This window comes from Esox lucius, chromosome 7 (assembly GCF_011004845.1).
Source record: "Esox lucius isolate fEsoLuc1 chromosome 7, fEsoLuc1.pri, whole genome shotgun sequence".
Classification (NCBI taxonomy): domain Eukaryota; kingdom Metazoa; phylum Chordata; class Actinopteri; order Esociformes; family Esocidae; genus Esox; species Esox lucius.
Window position 1 is genome coordinate 25,564,004 of NC_047575.1, and position 12,434 is coordinate 25,576,437.

The 12,434-nt window shown below is 43.7% G+C and overlaps 2 protein-coding genes across 11 annotated transcripts in view; both read left to right on the forward strand.

Moving 5' to 3' along the window:
* fnip1 (folliculin interacting protein 1) overlaps positions 1 to 5,841 on the forward strand; it is a 37,100-nt gene extending 31,259 nt beyond the window's left edge. For 4 of the 5 annotated variants that reach the window (XM_029120904.2, XM_029120907.2, XM_029120905.2 and 1 more), the window contains 5 exons: positions 672 to 2,292; positions 2,780 to 2,945; positions 3,263 to 3,460; positions 3,553 to 3,668; positions 4,075 to 5,841. In XM_029120904.2, coding sequence (XP_028976737.2) covers positions 672 to 2,292; positions 2,780 to 2,945; positions 3,263 to 3,460; positions 3,553 to 3,668; positions 4,075 to 4,153 — 2,180 coding nt within the window. In that variant the 3' untranslated portion in view covers positions 4,154 to 5,841. The other variant, XM_029120909.2, reaches the window with a different exon arrangement.
* A 2,090-nt stretch (positions 5,842 to 7,931) lies between these two features.
* The window catches only part of rapgef6 (Rap guanine nucleotide exchange factor (GEF) 6), a 100,854-nt gene continuing 96,351 nt past the window's right edge, over positions 7,932 to 12,434 (forward strand). For 2 of the 6 annotated variants that reach the window (XM_034293207.1, XM_034293208.1), the window contains exon 1: positions 7,932 to 8,981. In XM_034293207.1, the coding sequence (XP_034149098.1) occupies positions 8,907 to 8,981 (75 nt within the window). In that variant the 5' untranslated portion in view covers positions 7,932 to 8,906. The remainder of the gene's footprint in view (positions 8,982 to 12,434) is intronic. The other 4 variants (XM_034293205.1, XM_034293204.1, XM_034293203.1 and 1 more) reach the window with 3 other exon arrangements.

Consider the following 12,434-nt stretch of genomic DNA (forward strand, 5'->3'; position numbering starts at 1 on the left):
TTGTGTTGTATGCAAGTAACAGTTCCAGGAGAAGTTCTATAATTTGGTGTTTTGTTGACTGTGCTGAAAAATACTCTCATGCGTTGGCCCAGAATCTTTCAACGGTGTGCAATTGGGTTGACCTCTGGTTACTGAGACTGCTGTAGTTTGCATGCCAATCTACTCAGGTTCTGGGGTTGGGTGAAGTCATCCTATAGGGACATCACCAGGGTAGTGGAAAAGAATGGGCAAATGGGCCTGCCTATGATGTTTATGAATGACCCTAGGTATGATAGATATTATTTGGTTATTGCTTTATAATTGCTTAATTGGTATGAATTATTTCTGTGTGGAGACGGCCGCTTCCAAAATATTAATATTCCTAATTTGCTTAAGTATGTCTTCAATTTGGCTGTTGTGTGTGTGTGTGTGTGTGCGTAAATACGAAACACTGGGCTTCAAACCTCCAAATTCTTTGATGTTGGTCTACAACTCCGCCTGGTGGCTGTACAGGAGTAATGCAGCCCCGGGCAGTGACGCTGTAGAAGGTTTTCCCATCTCAAATCTAACCGGATGAGAAGAAAATTAGCCCACGTTTGACCACATTTCCTTCTTTTCACAGTGGTCATTACAACAAAGTGAAAATAAAAAAGTGCTGTTAGTTGGGGTTGACCGGGCTGTTTGTGCTGCAGGTGACCTGTATGGTGCCATCGGCTCCCCGGTACGTCTCTCCAGGACGGTGGTGGTGGGTCGGAGACAGGAGTTAGTCCAGCGGCTCCTCTACATGCTCACCTACTTCATCCGTTGCTCCGAGCTGCTGGAGACCCACATGCTGGACAGCGCTGAAGACGAGGCCATCGTCATCCCCGGCTCCCTGATCACCACCTCCCTGCGCCGCGGGGAGGTGGAGGAGTCGGACTACGTGCTGGTCACCGTCCACAAGCCTGGCGGAGACTACCTGAGCCAGGGACCGGAGCCCACGGAGGACAGCAGCTGCCCCTCGGACAGCAGCAACAGCCTGCAGAGCAGCACGCACACAGACCCTGAGGCCGGGGACCCCCTGGAGGAGGACGGCAGTAACAACAGCCAGAGCTCCAAGGGCAGCGTGCTGCAGCGCCGCTCCGGCCACAGCACCGTGCCCACCATCATCCACACGGAGGACGGGAGTGAGGCCAAGTTGCCGAAGGACTCGCAGCCTCCCGGTGCGGAGGACAAGCTGGAGGCGGAGGTGGGTTTGGGTTCTGACTGCCCCAAAGAGCCGGGCTGTGGGCTGCCGGAGGCCCAGTTGGAGGTCCCTGCCTGCCTGGAGGTTGAGGCCGGGGACACTGGGAGTGTGCCTGTCAAGGTGTTCCGCTGTTCAGGTCTACACCTGGAGAAGAAGCCTCCTGACAAGAGTACGCCCGTGCCTGTACCCGGACTCTTCCACCAGGAGGAGCCTGCCACCAAGGTGTTGTTCCTCATCGGCGACCCCCAGTCCCCGGAGTCGGACACCGAGGGCAGGAGGAAGAAGGTGGAGGAGGACATGAAGAAGCACAGGAAGTGCATCAAGGAGAAACAGAGACAGCAGCAACAGCTTCCCCAAGTGCCACAGCCGCTAGATCAGCAGAAGCAACAGGTACTACCACAGGTACAACAAGGAGGAGGATCACAGCAGAGTTGGAGCGGCGACGGTGAGGATCAGGGTGACGAGTCTACGACCAGCACATCACCCGCGGACCAAATCAAGACCAACGAGGGGGGCAGGAAGACTCTGACACGGGTCCACAGTAACATACCCCGCTGGGAGCCTGTCAGCGAGTGCTCAAAGAGTTTCGACGAATACTTCAGCGCCGAGAACCCTGTTGAGACCAGGACTGTGGATGATGGGGCGAAACGCCTGGACAAAACCCAGAAAGAGCTGCTGGACCCTTCAGGAGTCCGGAGGAGCAGTACAGTACAGGGACAGGGGGGCACCGGGACGGTTGGGGTTGGATCGTGGGCGGTGGGTGGGGTTAGGGAGGAGGCAGTCCTTCAGACCAGGTGTAGCTGTGACACTGCGGGCTCTTGTAGGATTGGTTCTGCTGAGCAGGACAAGGGCATTGCCATTTCAGTTACCATCCCCCAAGGGGACAACAGAGAGGACCAACAAAAGAAGGTGGCCCCGCTTAATGACTGGGAGATCCCTCGAAACGAGAGTTCGGACAGTGCACTGGGGGACAGCGAGAGCGAAGACACTGGGCAGGACGCCCCCAGGCAGAGTGATGGCGAAACCTATTACAGAGAGGATCAGGAAGCAGAGGAGTGGCAAGAGGAGGTGGAGATCCCCTTTCCTGGGTGAGACACACAGACACAATGCGTCTGAACCAAGGTCTTGCTCACCTACAGTGACCACTGAAAGTTTTCAGACCACTTCACTGAAATATCTCATGTATATAAGTATTCAGACCCTTTCGCATGATACCAAACTAAACTCGGATACATCCAGATGTCCTTTGATCATCCTTGAGGTGTCAGTAGAACTGGGAGTAGACTTGTGCTAAACTCAATGAATTGGACATGATTCAGAAAGGCATTTAGAGGCACACCTGAGAACACATTGTGGTTGCTGCCAAAAAGCACTAAGCACTGAATGAAGGGTCGGAATACTTATGCACAGGAGATATTTCAGTTTTTCTTTTCATTAAAAAGAAATGTGGAGTAACTGAATGAGTCTGAATACTTCCTCAAGACAGTGTATGTTCTACAAGGCAATGATGTCTGTCAAGTTACATGTCTAGGTTCTAATGTTCTGGTGTTGTCTATGCATATTTTAAATCACAAGGTCAAAGTTGGTGGAGCATTTCTCCAAACCGAGCATTGCCAACTTTGGGAGGTCACTGTTCGGCGGGTACTGTCCGACCTACGTGCCAGACTTTGTTCTTCAGGGCATACCCAATGACGACAGGCTAAGGCAGGGCCTGCAGTCTGAATTAGCCCATGCTGTACAGGTAAGAGACTGCTTTTTTCCCTCAACCACTGAACGTGGCCTTAGATCAATGGGATTATAAGGTTTCATGAGACCCCAACGCAGGGGTTGGCAATTTTTGTCCTGGAGGGGTGAAACATGCCAGTTTTTGTGTTTCTATCTGCTATTTTTTTACACTCATCTGGTGTCCCAGGTCTCAATTTGTCCACTGATTAGAAGGGGAGGATGAAAACCCGGGAAGGGTTTTGGCTCTCCCTCCAGAAACTTAGCAAACCTGGGCCTAACTTCCTTACTTCATCCACAAGACAGAATGGTCTATATCTTCTCATGTCCTCCTAGCATCCAGTGCTGGATGAGCCGATTGCTGAGGCTGTCTGCATTATTGCGGACACTGATAAATGGACCGTTCAAGTGGCCAGCAGCCAGAGGCGAACCACAGACAACAGACTGGGGAAAGAGGTCCTGGTGTCCAGCATTGTGTCCAGCCTGCTCCAGTCCACCTACCAGCTTTACAAGATGAACCTCTCCCCCAACTTTGTAAGTTCATTCAGATGCCAAGTGATGAAGAACTTATAACAAAGCTAATCATTTACACAAAGCTGTAATTTAATTATAACGTGTCTTTTCAGTGCATAATGCACCTTGAGGACCGACTCCAGGAGATCTACTTTAAGAGTAAGATGCTGGCAGAGTACCTGAAAGGCCAGACTAGAGTGCACGTCAAGGAGCTGGGGATGGTTCTGGGGTAAGTTTGTTTTTTGTGTTATTTCTTTAAATAAATTGACCCAGAATCCAAAATAGATTATAGGCCAATGTATAAAATGAATCAAGCAATAAAGCATGAGGGGTTTGGTTCGGTATATGATCAATATACCATGGAAACTACGCATCGTGCAGCCCTCCGAGATGCTTTTATGGGCCAGCTACTGATTCAGTTAATACAATAAAAGGTTTTGTGATCACATACCCATGGTATAAAGTGTTTTTGAAGACTTTTAGCCAAACAGCGTTCAGAGTCAAAACCCCTCAGTTTATAATCTAATTCTTGAAATACTGTGTTATTAATATCTGAATTATATTCTGTTAATACCTCATTGTTCTGTTGCACAGCTATGTACAATATTCTAAGTACAGCTTTCTTATCTTTTCAGTATTGAGTCCAGTGACCTTCCCCTGCTGGCAGCGGTGGCCAGCACGCACTCTCCTTACGTGGCCCAGATACTGCTGTAATAGAGCCAAAGCCAGAGGTGGAGTGGGACAGTCGGGCCGGCGGTGGAGTGGGACAGTCGGGCCGGCGGTGGAGTGGGACAGCAATATTCTGTGCTCCACCCTGGCCCCAACACCACAATTAGACCCTGGCCAGTAAAGGCTGGTGCAGGGCACAGTCTCTCAGTATGCAGCCCAGATGCTATTCAAACGTTGTGCACTATGTAGGAAATGGGTGCCATTTGTGACGCCTCCTGAATGGGTCCGAGACCTGGGCTACTGCTGCTGCCACTGGGTGTACAGACATAGTGCCACAAGGGGTCAGCCTAGCCCGCCGTTTCCTCCGGAAGAGCTGAAGCTCTGCTGGCCAACCAGGGGCCAGGGAGGCACACTACTGCTGTGGATCGGCCCTAAATCATTTTCTTCTTTTTGAATGTTTTTAAAAAAAAAAAACACATTTAACTGGTTTCAGACTATTGAAGGACAAAAAAGCCAAATACGTATAAATAATATTCAAAATACATCAAAGAAACTTTTTTGTAACTTTTTTTTTTTTTATCTGCTACTTATCTGTACAATCTTTAACTCTTTTAACCAGGAAACAAAGGACTGTTGTACAAGAGATGCATAGGATGAGTTTTACTTATATAGTAAATATCAGAGAATATTATCGAACTCACTTTATGCCAATTATGGTTGTTTTCTTCATGTATTTGTTTACAAGTGAAATGCCCTGAAATGTCTTTCTCAATAATCTAGGATTCATTGGATTTCATTTTAAACCTACACTAATTGGGCCTAGATGTCATCTGGGTAATAGATACACGGTAATTTTAATTATTAACTGCAGATTGAAAAAAAAAAATGCTAAATGTAGCTTTGACATTCTTTATCACAAGTACAGCACTACCTCAGATCTTTAGTGGGCAATCAATGCTACACCCTTTTTATAGTAGCCCATGAGAAATGCCTGAGGGAATTGATTTTGTTATTTTTAATCAAAGTAAAGTTCAATAAAACTGTGCGAACACAATGCTGTGCTCTTGAAAAACTGAGGTTAAGTTAATTTCGGAGGATGGGAAAACCCTTATTTCTTTCTGATATAAAACAAGAGCTCATTTGTACTGCGATTTTTATTTTATTTTTGGGGGGTATAATAAACAAATAATCATCTTCATATATTTTCCAAACTAAATATTTTAATTATTTAAAACTTTTTTTTTATCACTTTGCCACCATCAAATCATGTTTACGACTGTATCGCATGCTACAAAGGGACAGTGTTTTGAATATCTGTTAACAAATGTGTATCTGTTCATTATACTTTACTTGTTTATGACTAATACTGCATTGATTTTACAAAAGCAAGACATGAACCACATACACACCTATACAGTTCTTTGTTTGTCTTGTTTTTTTTACAAATATTTTTACCATGAAATGGATTTGTCACATTCTATTTTAAAATACATTGTCTGGAAAGCCATGTAATGGAGTCTTAATGGGCATGAATGGATCAGGGCCACCTGAACAATTTATTTTGCTGGATAAAATTATTTTTACATGCCCATAATGTAAGATGCAAAGCCACTGCAGGATATGTGCTACTTACTCATTGCATTTTGTAAAACCCCGGATTGATTCTCTAAGGAGTGACTTTATATCTAATAATCTTTGTAAATGAATATGAATAAATGATTTATTATGTTGTATAACGGTTCATGTAAATTGTACATATTCAGATAATTTCCATTTATTTGTACACAACGTCTTTCGATATAAAAATTATCCTTTCCCAATTTTGTGGGAATGTCGTGCAATAAAAATGCCAATGTTGTTGATGTGTGTCAGTAAATATTTTGTTTTTCCATGGGTAACTGTAGTTTGAGGTTCCAGATGTCAGTGGTCCAGCCATAGGCTGATTGGTCTAAACATCGAGTTTCCATTGGTCGGCTAATAGACCCCTGTGTGCTGTGATACTTCGCACCATAACAATATAGAATAATTGTATCAATCTGGATAGTACATTTCAAATGATGGAGACCGTTCAATAAGGCCTCTGTACAAGTTTTATGTACATGGTAGTAGTGGGAATGAAACATGCCTTAAATACATTCAGCCAACCTGACATTAGTCTTCACTGCAACGCTTCCTTAATTTTCGTGCTCCTTGGTGAAGTACGCTACTCCAGGAACTGTCAACTAGCACTGCGACGAGTCATGTCGCAGACGCGAGCAACGACCGATGTGAACGACAAGTTACAAATACGCGAGCAACGACCGATGTGAACGACATTTTACAAATACGCGAGCGACGACCGATGTGAACGACAAGTTACAAATACGCAAGCAACGACCAGTGGGAACGACAAGTCAATGGACATGAACAGGAAAATTTAACAAAGCAAACGACATCAACCGGTGTATGTTAAACAGCAAACGACAAGATAATGGACATATTTTGGCTTAGATGGAACCCCATACCTGGTGAGACAGCGGATGATGTCCTGGGGGATCTCCTCCCAGACCTGGATCAGGGCGTCAGTGAGCGCGGGGACAGTCTGTGGCGCCACTTGGCAGTGTCAGATGCACCGATACATAATGTTACATAGGTTCTCAATTGGATTTATGTCTAGGGAACGTGAGGGGCATTCAATGGCATCAATGCCTTCGTCAACCAGGAACTGCCTACACACTATGGCCACATGAGGCCGGGCATTATCCTGCACCAGGAGGAACCCAGGGCCCACTGCACCAGCGTAAGGTCTGACGATGGGTCTGAGGATTTCATCCCAGTCCCTAACAGCAGTGTACTGTTGGCTAGCACATGGAGGTCTGTGTGACCCTCCAAGTATATGCCTCCCCAGACCATCAGTGACCCACCGCCAAACCGGTCATGCTGGATGATGTTGCAGGCAGCATAACGTTCACCATGGCGTCTCCAGACTCTTTCATGTCTGTCACATGTGCTCAGTGTGAACTGCCAATTCAGGTGTTCTCTGGTGAATTCTAATAGAGCGAATGCAAATGGGCTGCAGATAATGCCTCATGCTACCTGTAGTGACAAGAGCACTAGCAAAACGCAAAACTAGAGCAGAATCAGCCAGGAAGGAAAAGGAGAGAGCGATTGTTTGTGGCCACCACCTGCAAAACCATTTCCCTTTTGGGGTTGTCCTGCTGTTGCCTCTCCAGTACACCTGTTGTCACTTTCATTTGTACTAAAACAGGTGAAACTGGATAGACTGATATCCCTGAAGTTTAATTGACTTGGTGTTATACTGTTATGATTACATGTTCCCTTAATTTTTTTGAGCAGTGTATGTTCAAAATGTAACATTGTCATATAACCAGTGTTCTCAATGTATATGGTACAGCAGTGTGGACTGAATGAGTATATACCTGTGAGTAAATGTTTTGTGTGTGTGTGGGTGTGTGTGCGCGTGCATGTGTGTGTGCGTGCGTGCGTTTGTGTGTGGTGAGAGCTTGTGACAGTGAATGTATGAGTGTGAGAGGCTATGTCTATGTCTATGGAGAGTGTATGTTATTGAGTGAGTGCAGGATGGGTGTTTGTAAATAATCTGGGGTGTAAACTGGTGGAGTGGGCAAAAGGGCACTATGGTGTGGATCAACACGCTGGGCACACAGGGTTGTTTAAAAGTCTGAAAGATTTTCAGTGACTTATGTATCAGCATTTACTCCAAGTCAGCAAGGTTATTAAGAGGCATAGCAATTAATTATATTTGGTAAGAAGAAAACTGACTAATTCTCAATGGATTGCACTGCCCGTGCTGTCTAAGATACCGTAATGAGACTGACATAGGGATACATCTCTATCAAACGCTGTGGTCCGACTTCCTTTAAACCCCGCCAAAAAAATAGTCGGATGTCTCCCTTACTATTCCGTCTCTGACATACATAGCGTTTTTTGGTAAAATATATAGTTTTTCTCGCGATATTTTGGATATGAAAGCGAGACAGACGCTGTTACTTTTTAATGCATAAATAACATAGAACCATTTTATTAAAGCAATCATATTTACCTTATGCAGGGGCTTAAGCATTGTGCTCAATACGTGCATTGTAATGACATGAAAGTTCGCTTGATTTTGCAAAAGCAAGAGTGACTCTAAACATTAATAACCGAGGGTTCATCAGCTGTTGTGATTGGTTTTTGAGAACTGGGAGGAGTGAAAGTTAGCTAGCTAGCTAACCAACCACCCTGTTGCTCAAGGCAAGCCGAAGCTGAAATGGTGAAACGCTAGCTACTAAACTTGAGAAGAGCACATTATTTGTTGTTTTTATTGATTATATAATGGCCCTTTGAAGTACATGTTGTAGAGTAAGGAAACGTTATTACACTTCGTTTAACGCAAATTGCAGGGCGAGCGCAATTTGTTGCTTATTAGTCTTCTGCGAACTACATTCTTTGAGCTGTCAATGAACGGTAGGGATCCCAGATTCGATTCCAGCGGTGAGCCTGAAGTTCATCTTCCTAAATGAAAAACTGATTGATCAGAGGAAGTCATCTTACTAACTGGATGCTAAGATGCATGTGTTTCTACCAGAGGATTTCCACACAGCAGTTTTTGTATTAAGTACTTTTGACAACCTGTTGCGTGTAGAGGTTAGTTTTGTGGTTATTTTTTAAGGACATTTCCCTCTGCTTGGGCGAAGAAAAGGGTAGCTAACGGGATGGGCGTTTAGAGTGGTATCGGCCTTAAAGTCGGACTGGGGATCAATAAGTTGATCTCTTGGGGATTTAATTCTGGTGTTAAGTTATGTCAACGGCTGGATCAATGGAAACGTCTTTTATACAAGCTTTGAAGAAACATCCATCACTACGGACAGCAGAGGTGAGCATGCTGAAGCGAGCTAGTTATAATCGGTGTGTCAATTGCTTGGTTTGAATTCCCCAAGTCAAAAAGCTAGCAAGCATGAGTGATTTCGCTAGCTAACTGGAACGCTAACCCTGAAGTTGTTAATAAACAAAGTTTTAACCATTCAGTCAGACTGGATTTTGTTAAGAAAAAATTAACGAACTACCTGTTATTTTATTTCAATCTTGTGCTTGTACTTAGCTTATAGTTATCTAACTATCCAATGTGAGCGCGAGCTTGCTAACGTAACTGCAAAGGAAAGTGAGATGTCAGTCATTCAAATTACGTCACGAAGATTAATTACTTTGAGTTGAGTATCATGGTTCAGTTTCCCTAACATCTGCATTTTGAAAGGTTAAATTATTAAGGAATTTGGTCCCTGTTCTGTTAGCGTGTGGCATGTAGTTTCTTTCTATGACTGTCAGTTTATTTTTCGTTTTTAGCGATTTATGCGATACGTTTGTCTGATACTAGCAACTGGTATTACAATTGCGTAATTCGTTATCACCCTGTCCTATCGTTATTCATTGCCCTGTCATCAGCATATACCATTTCATAATAGTTCTAATTTTGTATTTGCTCTTCTTTCAATTCCCAGCTGTGTTGGCGCTGCTTTTGCTGTTCTATTTCCCCAAATAGCCTCTGACTTTGAGCTACACAACATTTTCAATTGTAAGCACTTTATAAAGCACAGTCGGCTAAAACCCTACCTACAGCCCAGTTCAAAAGCCACTTTGAACTGATCCAGTGTTTATTTTCAATCAATGAATAGAACACACTCTTTGCACCCTTTCAGAGTGGGTTATACAAAGACAGACCAAACTCACTCTAACATGCATGTTTTGGTCCTAAAACATGAACTAATGGGTGTCAAAAACATTTGAGGAATGTTGCTGTTGAGGGAGGTTACCATTTTAGTGCTTTTAGTATGGACCAAGATACCATTTGGGATGTGCATTAATGTCCTGCGTTTCCAGTTCATCATCTTCCTCCTGTCTGCAGTAAGTGGCTTTTCCAGTATAGGTGTCTGTGTGACTTAATGTGCTGCGATTTTGTTGGGCCCAGGACTCTGAAATTTCTGTTAGTAGACACCGGGGACTGGGATAAGACTCACTATAATGTTCTGATTTATTTCATAGACACCGCGGTGTGGTGGACGTTGCCCTGTGGGTGTCTCCGTTTGAGCAAGACCTCCGTTGGTTCACCTCAGATGTGCTGCTTGCTGTATCTTTATCTTCTTAATCGTATTTTCATTAGAGCATATGAACTTTACATGCCCAAGCCTATTGAGTCCTATCCTAAACAGCTTATTATTCATGTTAAATTATTCATTTAACATGAATGTCATGTCAGTGGTCGCACTTAGTTTGTGTGTTTTGAGGTTTCAAATTACTTCAAGATTATGTTTGTGACACACAAAGATCAACCGTTATACTCATACAGGGTCAAAATGTCATATGCCAAATTGGATTTATTCCCAATACGCTTGTAGCTAGGAAAGTCAAATATATGATTAATATGTCTGCCAAGGTGACATTCTATGGATTGCATTTTGTACCATACAAAAATATCATGCCCTTCCCTTTGTGGGGCTAGCTGTTTGTGAGAATGAAACTGATGAGACTGTGTTTGGAACATTAGGCTGGGAATTAGGCTGATATCCAATAATCGGTCGTCATCATTTACTGACGGAAAAGGGCAGTCTAACTGGCATCTATGGAAATAATACTGAACACAGAAACGAGGTGATCCGTTCATTGTAAGGCACTGTTTTAATGGAGAGCTGGCTGTGCAGGTTTTTGTTCCTTCCTTGTACAAAGGACACTGATTATTAAGAAACCTGACTCACCTGGTTGCCTCTGTCCTAATGAAAGGATAATCCTGAAACCAGCAGACACCTCCATGTGTGAGACACCTCTGTGTAAAGGTGTTGAATTTGACAGACTCTTCCCAAATAGTCAGGATGAGCGCATGGTAAATGGCCTGGAATAATATTGTTATGGATGAGGGAAATCACCCCCCACCTTGTCAATATATACAATCAAACAATGTCCTTGTGAGAACCAGTTCTGCAGTGTGCATTACTGAAATTGCTGTTCTTTCCTTTCCTCTGTCAAATTGTGATCGCTTTAGTCAAAGCATAGGTCATTTCCCTTCTCTGGTGTTAAAAAAAAAATATATATAGGATTTTAGATTTAGTTAAAAAATATAAGCTATTAGGTTTAGGTAAAGTTTAGCCCCAACCTCATGGGGCCCTAATGGCCCCATTTTGGGCTCAATTATTGTTGTATGCTCTCCAACAAATTGTAGCTGGTGAAGTCAGCATAGGAGTTATAACTTATGCCAGGGCTGCCCAACCTTGTTCCTGGAGATCTACTGTCCTGTAGGTTTTCTCTCAAACTCTAATTTAACACACCTGATGCATATTCACAAAACTTCTTAAGTCAAAAAAGTAGCTCCTAACTTGATGATTTAGGAGTAACTTTAAAAAACAATTGGTGTGTCAGTCCCAACTTTAGGACTCCTACATTTTTGGTTTAAGAGTATTTCACAAAGCGTTTTAGTGCTAAAACCATCTCCCAAATCTGTGTTAGAAGTAGTCAAGAGGACTCCTAAGTCACTAAGCACAAATCACAAACAATCCTAAAGGCTGCTGCCGGCAATCCGCCTTGTAATCAGTTCAACATTTAGAAACATTTATTGATACTGAGGTTTTAACAAGGTATCTGCTTTAATCATGAGGGTTTTATGATCATAGTAGAGCTAGTCAAGGTTGCTGTCATTTCACCAACAAACGGAAACAACCCAATAACATCACGGTTGTTACAACTCGTGGAACATGACATCATTCATAGCAACGGGGTCAACCCTGCCCTTGCTCTTAGCTTAAGACTTCCTTCTCCCTGTTCCTTAGTACAAGTTGGTCTTAGCTGCTTTGTGAATAGGTTTAAGAGGAAACTCTTAGCTAGGAACGTTTAATGCTGTTTAGGAGTCCTCCTAGTGGTAAGATACATTTTTTTGTGAATATGGCCCCTGGTTCTAGTAATTAGCTGGATGAAAAGCTTAATTGGGTTGAAGAGAATCTATAGGGCAGTAGATCTCCAGGAACAGGGTTGGGCAGCCCTGATTGACTTTATGACTACATAATCCTCCAAATAAAACTTACTATCCGTCCCTGTCTCATTGTCAGGCAGGCCTTTCCCATGTGAGGGTCATGTTTCCACTGACTGCCGTGGGTCTTTAACCAGAACATGGCTGAGTCTGGACCTGGACTGAGTGGAAAAAAATATATATTGTGTGTGAAAAATATGAATCTAAAGTTAAGGAATGATTCAGTGAGCTAACCGTGTGCCTCTGTCCTGGGACAGTGAAAGCACTCCTTGTTGTCGACCCTAATTAAATCCCTAAGGTTCAGACAAGCAAAACAAG